The 14773-nt window shown below is 48.2% G+C and overlaps 1 protein-coding gene and 1 long non-coding RNA gene across 10 annotated transcripts in view; one reads left to right on the forward strand and one right to left on the reverse strand.

Moving 5' to 3' along the window:
• The window catches only part of LOC117202925 (uncharacterized), a 68139-nt gene that overhangs the window by 3050 nt on the left and 50316 nt on the right, over window positions 1-14773 (forward strand). The gene's annotated exons all lie outside the window — the stretch shown is intronic.
• The window catches only part of SALL2 (spalt like transcription factor 2), a 915550-nt gene continuing 904441 nt past the window's right edge, over window positions 3665-14773 (reverse strand). For 3 of the 7 annotated variants that reach the window (XM_033435971.2, XM_049706450.1, XM_004274107.3), the window contains one exon: window positions 3665-8307. In XM_033435971.2, coding sequence (XP_033291862.1) covers window positions 5366-8194 — 2829 coding nt within the window. In that variant the 5' untranslated portion in view covers window positions 8195-8307 and the 3' untranslated portion in view covers window positions 3665-5365. Of the gene's footprint in view, window positions 8308-8700; window positions 9476-14773 lie in introns of those variants that run through there. The other 4 variants (XM_033435973.2, XM_033435970.2, XM_033435972.2 and 1 more) reach the window with 4 other exon arrangements.

A 14773-nucleotide genomic window follows, 5' to 3' on the forward strand; every position in this document is an offset into this window, starting at 1 on the left:
TTTTAGGAGCACAGGAGGGCCAGTTAGCATGATCTGCTTATAGAGGGATTTTTTTCTAGACTCCTCAGGACCAGTTTTCAGCTCATAAGAAAGCCACTGCTGCCTACTCTTAGCCAGTCTGTATACAACCCTGAGCAGTACAGGAAGGAGGAAGGAATCTCACCCAGACCTCTTCTAGTCAAAAGAGTGTAAGCCTAGTTGTGAGTAGATGAGTGCTGCATGCACTACATTTCTGAACTTTTCCTCCTATCTGCTGTGGTAGACTTTCCAGAGTTAGCCACAACAATAATGGCTCCCATCCCACATGCCCTTATGCAGTGTGTCTTTGCCACTCTTCCCGGTAAGAGGTAAAGCTTGTTTCCCCTCCTCTTGAATCTGAACTTGTTTTCTGACTAGCTTTGGCCAAGAGAAAGTGGCAGAAGTGATATTCTTTGAGTTTCCGAGTCTAGGCCTTAAGAGGCCTTGAATCTTCTGCTTTTGTCGTCTTGGAGGCCTAGGCCTTCATGGAAGTCCAGTTATCCTAATAGCTAGACCATTTGAAGAGAGAGTGAGGGAGAGGGAGAGGGAGAAGGAGAGGGAGAAAAAAGGAGTGAGAAAGAGACAGAGAGAGAGAGAAATCCTAGAGATTGAAAGATATCAAAAAGAGTTCCTGGAGAATGAAAAACTCAAGAAAAGAGACTGCAGTATTCCAGCCGTTCAACTGAGGGGCCAGAGGTGAGTGAGGCCATCTTGGATCCTCCAGCCCTAATTGAAGCTGCTGAGTGAGCTCAGCCCTCAGCACATGGAACATAGACAAGTCATCCTAGCTGAGGCCTGTTGGGACAACCCATGGACTCACAAGCAAATACATAATTATTGTTTAAGACACTAAGTTTTGGATGGTTTGTTACACAGCAATGGGTTACTGAAACATCCACAGTATTGACCAAATACTGCACTTCGTAACTGGTTCTTTGGTCAAAATTTTTTTTCTTCACTTTTGTCCTTACTCATTTTTTTAAATTATATGATCAAAAGCAAAGTGTCCAATGGGATTAGTAAATGTGTTGTTAAATTAAACATTAGAAAAGACAAGGAAATGTAAAGGGAAGTCAAAGTTGGGTCTAATGGAGAAACGCTCATGTGAGTTAAGTTTGTTTTGGGGATCAGGAGACGGATGTTCCTTGATTTACTGAGAAGTTCCAGGGACGGTATCCAGAGTCCCAGGAGCAGAAATCTGTGAGAGATGAAATGTGCCAATAGAATTGAAACCTTTTTTTGGGGTGACAGAGGTTGAAATCTGGGAGAAGCAGATGCTGAGAGAGTCAGGAGTCCAAAAGTTTTATTGGGAAGTAACACTTGTAAAAAGAAAAAGGGAAGAAAATGGGATTGGGCAGGGAGAGCTGTCCAAAGCTGTCAGTGATGCAGACATGACAGCCTCTGCCAGACCACTGGAGAGTTCCATAGCAAGAATCGTTCATTAGTCCCATGTTCCCTGGGAATGGCTAAGCCCTGTACCACCCACCACCTTGCTTAGCCTTTGGCCAGGGGTTTGGAGAACAGTAGGACAGCTAGAGGCTGTCAGCTAACCAGGTTTCTTGCAGATAGGTAGCCAGTTCTTTCTTAAAGGGACATCTCTGAAGTAGCACACCTCTGTATCTGTCAAAGGGGACTTGACGTACCTTATGTAGGTTTTTATATGGTAACTGCATTGGTCCTTAGGTTGTCATATGGATTCAGTTAATATATTTCAGCATGGTTATTAGGAAAACTGAATGTAAGAGAACTGTACGTCCCCGCCCCCTTCTCTCTCTTCGTAACATGAGTTAGTTATTTCCCTTTCTGGAATCCCACAGGCCACTGTGTCTATCACAGTATTTACTACCATGATATAAAAATATGTTTTCATTTTTCTTCTTCCTTGACTGAGCCCCCTTAGGGGCAGAAGTTTGTTTACCTTTGTATCTACCCAACACTTGGTCTCTGAAACAAATCCTCAAAAATTAACTGAATGAATGAGTGAGGAAGCTGTCTCTTGCTTCTTGTACTAGTGATTTTTTATCCATCTAGTTTGAACTGAATCCACTATGTATATTTCAGGTAAAGCGTTTCGCAAGCTGCATTTCTTGACATATTCATTTCAGCAGGTTAGAGTTAATTCACCTTCCAAAAGGATGATCAAATGAGAAGTGCTTGAGAGTAAGAAATGGTGGGGTTGAGGGTGGGGATTGGAGGGGACTGCAAGAAGGAAGAAACTGAAGGCTCTAAGAGAGAAATAAACTAAAGGTGAAGAGAGAAAAGTAAAAGTTGTAGGTCAATGAAAGAATAAAAAGCAGAAGAGGAAAAAGAAGAATGAAAAGGAGACAGAAGGGAAAGTAAAGTAGAGCTATGAAGGAGTGGGGTGGGGAGTCCAGCTCAGTGCTGACCTGCCCAAGGAAGCACCCATTAGCAGAAGCCTCACTGACAGCTGTTACCATAATGGGAACTGGCATCTAAAGAGAGGGCAAGTCTAGTTTAATTAGTTAAATGGCATTATCTATGTCCAGTGGGGGTAGGGAAGGTAAAGGAAATAGAAGGATTGGTGACCTACCTCATTCCATAGGCTGAAAAGAAAAACAGATTTATAAAGCTCTGGTAAGGAATTAAAGAGACAGGAGCTGTTTCTTCTCCAGCCGACTTCACAAGATTGCCATGTCCTATTCACTGGTACCTTTAAAGCGGGACGGGTTTAAAGTTGCCTCCAGGAGGCAACTAGAATCAAACCTCTGTTCTTTACCTTGAATCGAGCCAGTAGGTTTACTCACCTTTCCCTTCAGTCTTCCAGCCAGCCTCACCACTTCAGGAGTCTTTAGTATGTAACAGAAAGCAAGCACCATTCCTGACCACTGGTGGTTAGCACTGAGACTGGGATTCTGCCGACCTGGGTTCTTAATGCAGTTCTGCCACTGATTGGCTGAATGTCTTTAGGCAAATCATTTTACCAGTCCCATCCCTTTAGCATGTGGTTTCAGTGATATAATCTTACAAATGAAAAAAAAAAAAAATTCCGGAGAATGTTCTCTTTAGGAAAGCAAGGTCTTAAGAGTCAAATCTGAACCTTACCATGTTGTGGAGAGACAAAACAAAACAAAAAATATATATATATATGCTTCATTTCATTCTCCCACCCCCAATGCACTTCCTCTGCTAAGAATTCTCCTTTATATTATCTTGTTGGTAGAAATTACTAGGGTTGAATTTTTTTTTCCTGTTTATAACATCAGACCTCAAGTATCATAAAGATGAATTCATCTTGGTTCTGCAGATTAACTGATGTCAGCTAGGCTGGCCTACAGGTCAGGATAGATAGATAAAGAAACAGCTTTCAACCTCCAAACAAAACAAAACAAGTAAAATAAAATACAAAAGCCTGGTGGTAGAAGGTTCTAGGCAAAGAGAAAACCTGGACAGTGGCTATAAACAGTGAGCAAATCCCCTACCTTTTGAGAACACAAACACCATTTCTACAAGGAAATTACATTCACTGGAGGTTGTTTTAGGACAAGGCTGAGCAAATTAAATATTTCAACACCATATGTTCAGCTTTGGCAGGAGATGTAGGTGGGAAGGGAATCTCAATGTTAGGGAATGCTCATATCACACCCCAGCTGGCTGCTGAAATGAAATAAGGAGAAACACACAAATATTTGGTTAAAACACCTTTAATGAAAAGGGAAAGACACTAACATCTCCTTTGTCTGCTCTTCACATTTTACTATGTTAGGAAACTGGAGCCTACACCTTTGGAGGAGGAGCCATCACTCAAGTCAGTCAATAGCAGAACCCTCACTCCCTCCTCCTCAGAACTCCGGTTCCAAATGAGCCTATGTTAAAAGTAAATACTACATCTCATTACAAAACGGAGAGGCAGGGAGGACAGCACCTAGGGCTCATCTCCCAAAGTCTGGGACTCTAAGAACCAGACAGTGGCAAAGACATAAGCCCCGGTCCGTGGACAAGCAAAATGGGAAGGAAGTGGACCTTGAAAGAGGAAGATGAGGAAAATACAAGGGGCCAGGGAATAGCGGAGGGAGTTATCTAAAACTAGAAGCACACTAGTGCTAGGAAATCCCCCATGATCCATGGTGCATTGCTGCACACTAAAGTCACCATTAGTTCAAAAGAACATTCATGAGACCCATCAACCCATCCAATTAAGAATTTGAGGTCCCCTCCCTTATATCACACCCCTTTCTTAATCACATAGGTTCTCAGCAAGCCCTATGCTTTAGCAACACTCCTAAACGCTCCATTATTCCTTCAGCTAACCCTCATCAACAATGCTTGTTAAAGATATGAACTTCACCTTTCCTTCCCCAAAATATCCATCCCATGGGAGACCTCTCAGCAAGAAATCCACTTGTTTCCTAACTCAGAGGCAAGGATGAAAGATATGACAAGCTCAAAATATCTTGGCATATTAACCAGCCAACACCTTTGCCTTAACGTGACGAAGGCACATTAGTGCCTTACTACTGGGAAGAGTGTCCTATGCCCTTCGTTTCTCCCTACACCCTGGGGCGGAGCCACCAGATACTGATATTGTTGCATCTTCATTGTCGGCACCTTCTGGAGCAGGGGGAAGGAGAAGAAATGTACAGTTTGCTACTTCTCTTCTATGATGGGCTTTCTCAGGCACTGTCTTGGATGCCAGAGGCCAAAAGTAAAGGAGGGGGGAATCTCTTTTCCTTGGCTTCTCTGGATCCCATTGCTGGAGGCAACTTCTCAGCCACAGTTCCTGGGCCAAACAGCACTGGTGGTGTGGGGCCTGAAGGGGTAGTGGAGATGGAGATGGAGCTGGAACTCTGGGGCTTGGTGGGCAGGTCACTTGACAGTAAAGCCGTGTCCTGGTTTCAGCAAGACAGGGAGCCCACCCTCACCAGCTGGGCAGGAATGCCCTGGGACAAGAAGTCCTGCAGGTTGACCTGGTCACCAGAGAGGAGTGGCCCTAGGCCCTCCAGGGACAGCTGCTGGCCCCTTCGGGCTGGGCTATAATTCCAAATGTGGGTGCTCAGATGCACCTGCCACAGGGAAAGGGAGAGGAGAGGGTAGAAGGGTCATTCCCAGGGAGGGTGGAGAGGGTTCTTCTTGGGAATGTGAAAGCTGTAGAGAATCTATTTTCCTCAGGTACAATGAATGAAGAGGAAAGAAAAGTTTCTCAGGGGGCCACCCCCCTGTAAGCACAAGGATTTCAAAGCTCAGGGATTAGAGAAAAGCCACTAGGGACACATCATATAAGAACTCAGAGAAATAGACAAATAAGGGCTCACAGATCTTGGAGGTCCTTCTACAGAGCTCTCAGTTTCTGCCCCCGGGGTCAAGGGGCAGCAGGTTCAGAAAAACAGGCTCATGGGATCGTGGGGTCATCTTTTCGGGGAAAGGGGGAGAGCCCTGGGGAAGTGATGGAGGATGAGCAGCCAGGGACCAAGGAAAGAGCAGCAATATTCTGAGGGCCGTGGGGGGCAAAGGGCTGTACCTGGTGGTGAGCCAGCAGCATATGCTTCTTGAGGGTAGCCCGTTCGAGAAAGCCCTGCCTGCAGAAAACACAAGTGAAGAGCGGCCCCTCCTTGGGGTGGGTCTTCTGATGCTCCTCCAGAGCTGCCTGGGTGGGAAAGGTCTGGCCACACACCTCACAGGCCTTTCTGCTACTGCTCTCTCCGGGCTCCTTTCTCATCGCTTCCTGCAGGCTCAGCTCCTCCACCAAGGTGGGGCTGCTGCCTTCCCCTTCTAGGGCCAACGCTGACACGGGGCTGGCGCTCCTCTCCGGTTTGCCCCCCTCTTCTGTGCCTCCTGCAACATCACTGCCGCCCTGCTCCACTGGCTGCGTTCGATCCAGGCTGTCAGGCGGCGGCGGCGGCAGCAGAGAAGGCTGTTGAATCGTTTTCTCGTTACTGTCCATCTCCTTCCCAGCTGTGGCCACTGCCACCACAGTCCCCACTTCCTCCTCTGCCCCGGAGGCCTCTTCTGAATCACCACGCACTGATATCGCCTTCTCACCTCCACTCTCGGAGCCTCTCCCTGCCAGGGAATCTTCATCAGTCACGTCTTCCTCTTCTTCTTCGTCCTCTTCTTCCTCTTCGGACAACTCCTCTTCTGGGGATGGCTGCTGGGATGGCTGCTGGGGGAAGCTCCCCGCCCCTGAGACCGCAGACTGCTCAGGGCCGTTCTCCTGGGCAGTTCCCCCACCTTCAGGGAGTGTGGTACCACCGTTGGGGATCTGGCCCCCCAGGTGCATCCGAACATGCTGCTGCAGAGTAACAGCATTGGTGAACTTCTTCTGGCAAATGGGGCAGGAGTTCTGGGCCCGGGCAGCTGGACTAGCCTTGTGGCCCACGAAATGTGCACGCAGATTGCCCCGGGTAGAGAAAGCTCTGCCACACACTTTGCATTTAAAGGGCCGCTCACCTCCATGTTGGCCGTAATGCAGGCGCAGCGCTCGAGGACAGCTCAGCACCCGAAGGCAAATGACACACTGGTTAGGTCCCGATGAGGCTGAGGATGAAGTTGCAGGGGCAGAGGTTGTGGAGGCTCCCGAAGCAGTAGAGGCCACTGCCACGGCTCCTTGACGGTCAATCTTCTCTACCAGTTGCTGCAGCTTGGAGGTCTCGGAGGGTGAAGCCCCCAAGGGCTCTAGCACATAAGGAAAGGGGAAGCTACCAGTGGACTTAAAGTGGTTGGTAAGCAGGGCCCAGCTGGGTAGCGAAGTCACCAGCTTACTTAGCTGCATGCGGGTTGCTGTGCCACTTTCCGCCACCCCGGCGATGGCTGAGCCCTCGCTCCCGGGTGGGGTGTTTTCATCAGCTTTACTCTTTGGCTCTACCGCTTTCATGAGCACGAACTTATTGAAAGCAGGGAGCGCAGGAGCCGTGGCTGTGCCTGCCCCGGTGGAGAGCAGCGTCAGGCTCTCTGTGGCACTGAGTGCCGTGGTGGAGGCCACCAGAGGCTTGCGTTCCACACCACCACCTGGCATGGCCGCCTCCTCCTCGGCCTTCTCTGGTGGCACGGACATACCATAGGGCAGGCCGCTGCTGGTGATGACGTAGTCCAGATGCTCTGGTACCGGGTGAGGGTTCATCTGCACGTGCGGGTACTTCTCCCGATGCCGGTGGAAATGCACTTTGAGGTTGCCACGCGTGGTAAAGCGGTTGCCACAGACATTACACTTATAGGGCCTCTCACCTGTGTGGGAACGCAGGTGGATCTGCAGGGCACTGTCACTGCCAAATACTTTGGCACAGAAGCGGCATTTGTGCCGTCCACCAGGCTTCTCCAAGGGACCCATCAATTCCCCATAGCCCAGCTCACCACCTCCATTCTTTGGCTTCAGGAGCCCTGGGGAGGCAGTAGCCTCGAGGCCCCGGGCTGCCCCAAGACACTGTGCTGCCAGTAGTCCCGTGGTGCCTGGGAATGCCAGATGAGGCGAGGCAATCAGCTGATCTGTGCTGCCTGACAGGGCCGGGGAGGGGGCAGGGGTGGGTTTGTGGCTTCGCCCGACCCCTCCGGCAGCAAAAGGGTGCTGTGACCCCAGGGGATGATAAAGGTGGAAGAAAGCCTGCTTGGGTGTTTCCGCCCCTGAGGAAGAGGAGGTGGAGGAAGGCGCCAGTGTCTTGCCAGTTTGGACAGGCTTGATGGGGCTGAAGAGGGGGAGCAAAGGCTTGGTGGAGGAGACGGCGGCTGTCCCAGGTAACTCGGAGGGGCTGGAAGGGGTGCCCACTGTCTGGCCTAAGGAGCCAAGCAGCAGCACCTGCCGGCAGATTTGCTCAGTCATCTGCATCTGATGGATCTGCCGCTGCTGCAGTACCCGGAGTTCTTCCAAGATCAGAGGGATGTTCAAGTGGCCGCTGCCTACACCTGGGGGCGGAGGAGGAGGTGGAGGGGGTGGTGGTGCAGGAGTGGATTCTGGAGGTAATGGAGTTGCTCCTAGCTTAGGGCTGGCCAAGATCAGGCCCCCACCTCCCCCAGCTGCTGTACCTGTGGCAGCTACGAGAAAGTGCCCCGAAGACTCCTCTCCCCTCCGCTCTGGGCCCCAGGTGGGATCTGTGGGTACAGAGGACCCGGAATCCGACGGGTTGCTCTGCTCGGCCTCCATGACCTGGGGACTGCTGTGGCCCTCAGGCCGGGGTTCAGAAGAGGTCGAAGAGTTGTTGGGGTTCTCCTGGCCCCCAATTATCACCATTACAGGGGGGTCAGGAGAACATGCATTCTGGTGGGCGAGGAATTCAGCTGGGTCAGTGAATTGTGCGCAGCACTTGGCACAGACTTGGGGGTGGTCCTCCTCGCTAGCATCACCTGGGAAGAAGACAAGGAAAGAGCGTGGGTGGTGCGGTTCGGATGGGTATGCAGAGGCTGTAATTAACAACGAGCCCAGTAACCGCTAGTGGGGGTGGTGAGATGAGCTCACCATCCGGCTGGCCGTGCAGGAGGCTAGAGCTCAGTGCTGTCCCGCCTGGACAGGAGACTCGCCAGCACTGGGGGCCAGGAGGGAGGGGAAGCGGGCATGCACAAGCTACTCCCCCCCTCCACCACCCTCCCCCCCCGGGCCACTGGCGGGCGCAAGGACTGGGTGTGAGTACCGGGTCCTGTGCAGAGAATCGTGCCTTCTATCTCGTCCACCGAGAGTCCTCTCCCCGCCCCCCGCGTCCCCTCCACCCCTACCCCTGCCCGGGCCGGGCCCTACCGCACCTCCAAGCTCCGCCGGCTCCCCGCAGGGCCCCCCGAGACGAGAGCTCCTCCCGGCTTCGTGCGCCATGGTTGTGTGGGAGGTGGAGGGCCAGGTGGAGCGGGAGACAATGGGTATCCGGATTGGGGGAGGCGGCACTGGCCGCCGGGGCTGCGGCAGCTTCTGCACCCAGCGGCCCAGACTGCGGAGATGGAGATCGGCGGCGGGGGCAGGGAGCGGCGGAGGAGGGGGAGGGGAGCGAGGAGTCGCGGAGGAGGGGAGGAGCTGGAACGAGAAAGCTGGGAGAGGGGAGATGGGGGAGGAGCTGCTGGGGAGGGAGGGGAGCGAGCCCAGAGCCCAGAGCCCGGGAGGGTTTCCGGAGGCTCAGTGACAGGTGCTGTGGGGCATGGCGGGGGTCCACCTTTCCTTACCCTCTGCCAGCTCCCCCCATCTCCGGATGTCCTTGCCCAGACCTGCCCCCTCTCCCCCCCAATCCCCCAGCAAGCTCAAGGGGGCACAGTAGGAAACACAGCCTTGCTCAACAGAGCAAAGCGACAGGCTTCTCTTATTTTCCTTTGGATAAAGGATCCGCTGAGCCTGGAAAACGTGGGCTCCAGAGAGGGTGGTCTGAGGGCCAGAGCGGGAGGGGGAATCCCAGCACACCTACCCCTTACCTACACACACATAATCTGGTGCCCCCAAGATACCCCAAGTTTTGTCCTGTTTTCTTGACCTCCATTCCCACCCTACCCCCACCCCATCCACAAAAGAAGTTTCTCAGGGTGGGAGGCCCCGAGGTAGAATTTCCAAGGAAGTCGTTTCAGGACTCCTCTCTGCGTAACACTAAGCCCCTTTACTCCCCGCCCCTCCTCCCCCAGAATAATAGCTGAATGCGAGTTACTCCACAGGTCACCCAGCCCACACCTAATTTAGAGAGTTCATGCTTATTTAAGGGGCCATCTCCTATTTAGTACCCTCTTCTCTACCCTTCTTCTTCCGTTGTCTTTCTCTGCCAACACAGCCACTACTGAGGACAGCTGGGTTTGGGGAGATGCTAGCCTGCAGAGGCCTACCTAGCTCTAACCTGGGGGGAGGGGAGCTTCTCCTGAAACAATGGGGAAAATGCAGTAGGAGGGAGTTACCAAGCAGCCTCTCAGTGCCTAAAGCCCCTTTTAGCCCCAACCTGGCTTGAATGCCTAGGAATGACTTAACACCTGCTCACCAGCACAGAGGTGGCCTCCTATTCAGGGAGAGGATAAGTAGGGATAAGATGCCTCCTGGACCAGGTACTCTGCATTCCCTTTCTACCTTGAAATGAGTCTTAATGGGTTTCCCACTTCCTTAAAAGAGCTTATCTTACTTACAGGAAATGACCACAAGTCCTTAGTTTTGTGGTTTGCCAAAGGCATCAGTAAATCCACATTGTTCTAATCCCAGTTCCAATCTTGTCTGGCTGATAAATTGAGGCGTGGTGGTCAGTCACACCATGCTATGCCCCCATTTCCTTTTTTGTAAAGTGGTAATGTTGTAGCTGTGCTATCTTCATCAGAGAAATATTGTGGGGATAAAATAATATGTATAAAATAATAACATGTATATATGAGACTTTAAACTTTGGGAGGAGTCCCAAATATTATGATTTAGAGAATTTATATTGTCAGTGGCAAAACAATCAAAATAAAATACATATATATTAAAATTAGAAAGTGTCCATCCACAGATGAATGAATAAAGAAGATGTGGTATATATACACAATGGAATACTACTAAGCCATAAAAAAGAATGCCATTTGCAGCTACATGGATGGACCTAGAGATTATCATACTAAGCAAAGTAAGTCAGAAAGAGAAAGACAAATACCATATGATATCAATTGTATGTGGAATCTAAAATATGACACAAATGAATCTATCTACAAAACAGAAACAGACTCACAGACACACAGAACAGACTTGTGCTTGCCAAGGGGAAGGGGGGTGGGGAGAGAAGGATTGGGAGTTTGGGATTAGCAGATGCAAACTATTATGTACAGGATGGATAAACAACAAGGTCCTACTGTATAGCACAGAGAACTATATTCAATATCCTGTAATAAACCATAATGGAAAAGAAAAAAAGAATGAGATGGATCAAAATAAAGGAATTTATACTGAAAAAAAAAAATTAGATCTGTTTTCATGTTGCCTATTAATTTCTTATTTATTTATTTATTTATGGCCAAGCCGCACAGCTTGCACAGGACCTTAGTTCCCCGAATCCAGGCCCTCAGCAGTGTAAGCCTGGAGTCCTAACCACTGGACCGCCAGGGAATTAGCAATCTTATTAATTTCTGAGGCTGATATAATTGGCATATATCAAGGGTAGGAAGTCTTTTTTGGGGGGAGCTGAAACAATGTAATATTAGTAACGTCCACTTTCATTGAAAACATTGTACTGAATTATGTTTTGAAACTTCAGATAATCACAAGGGCCTTAACACTGTGGACAATGGCTCTGAAACAGATGAGCTACATGCTTCCAGGCCTGACCCTGACAATGAGGGAGAGGGGGTTCTATTTCAATATGGCAAGTCACAGGTTAATGCAATGTTGTCTATTTTTACAGATAAGAAAATGGAAGCTTGGAGAGGTTAAGTGACTCTTCCAAGTTCACACAGTAATTCAGTGAAGCAAGCATTCAGACTTTTGACTCCTGTCCAGTGCTTTCCCAAGCACATCAACATTGTGTGGCTTCCCTAAGCTAGAGAAAGGGCCCTGTGTAGCTTCTACCTGCCATTTGCTCTCTGGCCTCAGTAACAGAGAGGGAATCAGATGGAAGCTTTCTACTGAGCATTTGTTAATTAGCATTGAACATTTGATATCAAGTTGCTGTTTTGTCAAGTCTTCCGACAAGAAAAGAAATCCTTTTCTTTTCATCTTCTCCTGGGAAACACTGTCCCCTTTCTTGCTCTTTAATGAAACTTGCTTTCTGATGCGTAATTTGATCTGGGCTCTTCTTTAAGGTAAATTCAGTCCCTGGTGAAAGGTGACGGATCAACAGCCACCTGTAAGAGGAAGCCTCTATTTCTCAGCACTTTGCACTCACTGCCTATCCTGAAAAGGGGGGCAGGATTCTTAGGCAGACACGAATGAAGTCATAAACACAGGAATAAACTAAGCTGGTAATGGTGTCCCTAGATAGCAGATAAGGTGAGGTAAGCTATCCTGGGTCACATGTAAAGTCTGGGGTGGACATAGGACTGAGACAGGGACATGCTTGTTTAAATTTATGAAGAGCTGAAACGACAAGGAAAAAGGAAACTAAGTGACTCTCTAAACCTGGTAACTCATTAAACGGGAGAGGATGGCTGGGAGAACAGAGGAAAATTGGTGGGTAGCAGGGTGGTAGAGCTGAACACGGGTTCTCAAACTTTGCTGCCCATGAGAATTACTGCGAGAGCTTTTAAAAATCCCAATGGCCAGGCCGTACCCTAGACCAATTAATTCAGATTCCCTGAGGGTGGGATCTAGGCATCAGTGTTTGTAAAGCTCCTCAAGTGATTCTGATGTACAACCAAGGATGAGACCCACAGTACACATCAGAGGAGTGTCCTCCCCATCAAACCTTCCACCCTGCTCCTCACAAATCTTACCTGTGCTCAACTCGGCCAAAATCAGGATGTAGGCAAAATGAGTTGCTCAATGCAAAATCTTCCCATCGGGTTGCCTCTCTACTCTGACCACAGCCACACTTTGCCTTTCTTGTATCCTGCTTCCAGGAACAGAATTTGACATGATATACACCTGTCTATGAATTTAAGTGACTGTATTGCCCTTCCCAGGGTATGTGCATCTTGAGCCATACTTCCAATTGTAAAATGAAAGGCTTTGTTCTACACAGAGTTCAAGCATCATCCAGCCGTTAAAGAAACAAGCACACTACGTAAGCCCCTGCCTAAACTTAAGGTTGGACCAACACAGATTGGTAGTGTCCACAATTATGAGTTGATTCTGTAACTGCTGCTACAGATAACTTCTAAAGGAGAATGTCTCATCTTCTCTTCCTTACTCCTCTCTCCTAAATACATACACATACTCCTTTGCTACCAACACCTAGTAAATGCACCCTTGGCCTGTGCAACACAGTGGACAAACAGGCACAAAGATTTATACATCTGGTGCTAAGTGAGAAAAATATATTTGTTTCCAGAATAGGAATATCTTAGATCAAACACAAAAAAGAGTGTTTTTTTTTTTAAGGACGTTTTTCTGATATCAAAGGACTCGGCACTTGGTATGAATGGCACTTGGAATTCATACCATTTTGGAGCTGGAAGGGACTTTAGAGATATGACCTCTCATTAAGCACAGTGATTGAGAGTGCCAGCTCTGAATCAGACTTGGGTTAACGTCCCAGCACTTTCTAATCTTTGTGACCTTGGGAAAGTTTCTTAATTTCTCTAAGACTTGCATTTCTTTTAAAAATGGGGGTATAGCCACAAAAAGGAATGAAATTCTTATACATGCTACAACATGGGTGAGCCTTGAAAACATTATGCTAAGCGAAATAAGCCAGACGCAAAAGGACAAATATTGTATCAGTCCATTATATGAGGTCTCTAGAATTGGTAAATTCACAGAGACAGAAAGTAGAATGGTGATTTCCAGGGGCTGGGAGTGTTGGGTGAAGGGAATGGGGAGTTCTTGTTTAATGGGTATAGAGTTTCAGTTTTGCAAGATGAAAGAGTTCTGGAGATGGATGGTGGGGATGGCTGCACAACATTGTGACTATACTTAATGCCACTGAATTGTATGCTTAAAAATGATAAATTCTATTATGTATATTTTACCGTAAATTTAAAAAAATTTAATGGAGGTAATAATAGCAGAGTTGGGAGGAATAAACAAGAGGAAATATATAAAGGGCCTAGCATAGTACCTGCCAAATAGTAAATGCTCTGCAAATAGTAGCAATGAGTATTATTATTTCAAGTCTAAAAGCTGAAGCCCTGGCAGAAGAATGGGCCTGCCCAAGGTCACAAAGCTTCAAGGTACAAGCTGGATTGAAAACCAGGTTTTCTGCTTCCTTATCCAGTGCTCTGTTGCACCCTCCCTGAGTTACTTTCTATCTACTCAGAAATGTTTTCTTTTTCACCCAGGAGCCCCTAGGGCTGAAAGGCTCAGGGATCAATACCCTGAGAGGCGATGCTCTCTACCTCCAGTTCTAAAGAGAACAGAACCCTCAAAACTCTATTTTTGCCTTCCTCCCCCTTTTGCTGCTCTTGCTGTCTGCCAACTGCCATTTCTCCCCCTAGGTCTGTTTGGCTGTTGTCCTGGTTTCTCCTTCTCACTAAATATCTGGGTTTCTGATCGTTTCCTTTATTTCCCAGATGTACTAGTTTACATTTTCCCAATTCACATCCCTTATATTCTCTAATCCAGATTTCTAGACTCTGTAGGGGAGACAGAAATTTTTTTTTCTCTCCAGAGTTTTTAAGCAAATAGACTATTTCCCTCTCATCACTTATGTGCAATAACTATTCTGGTAGGTTTTGGTGTTCTGGTCAGGGAAGCTGAGCAGAAACAGGGTGGGAAAACAGGTTTTTCGGACTGTGCCTTGGTGATATCTTAGGTCACTGCAGAGATGAGGCTTTTAAAATGTGCAACAAAGGCTCAGCATTTGCTTGTCACATATGGTAAACATTGCTTAAAAGAAGGCAAAGACTCTTGAAAACCTTAGTGGCACCCTAGCTTACTAAATAAATGTCTGCAGATGGTCATGATGATGCCCATAGTTCCACAGGTATACCTGTAAAAGGACATGTGTAAGAGCCCCCGAACCAGAGCCCTCCCTACCTAATTTTGGGGCATGCAGAACAAGAAACAGTCCCTGGGGCGGAACGAAAACTCAGGAGCCTGAAGATCACATAAATGAATAGAAACCCTATCTATATATCTTATAAAAGCAGGAAGGAATTTAGATTTTCATATTAGCCACCTCATCTTACAAATGAGACCCAGTGACACGCCAAGTCATACAAGTAGCCCAAGGATCTTTCAGTCTCTCAGGAGAATCCTGAAGGCAGATCTTTCTTAAGGTTACTACTGCTTCCTTGC

Source organism: Orcinus orca, chromosome 2, assembly GCF_937001465.1.
Source record: "Orcinus orca chromosome 2, mOrcOrc1.1, whole genome shotgun sequence".
NCBI lineage: Eukaryota > Metazoa > Chordata > Mammalia > Artiodactyla > Delphinidae > Orcinus > Orcinus orca.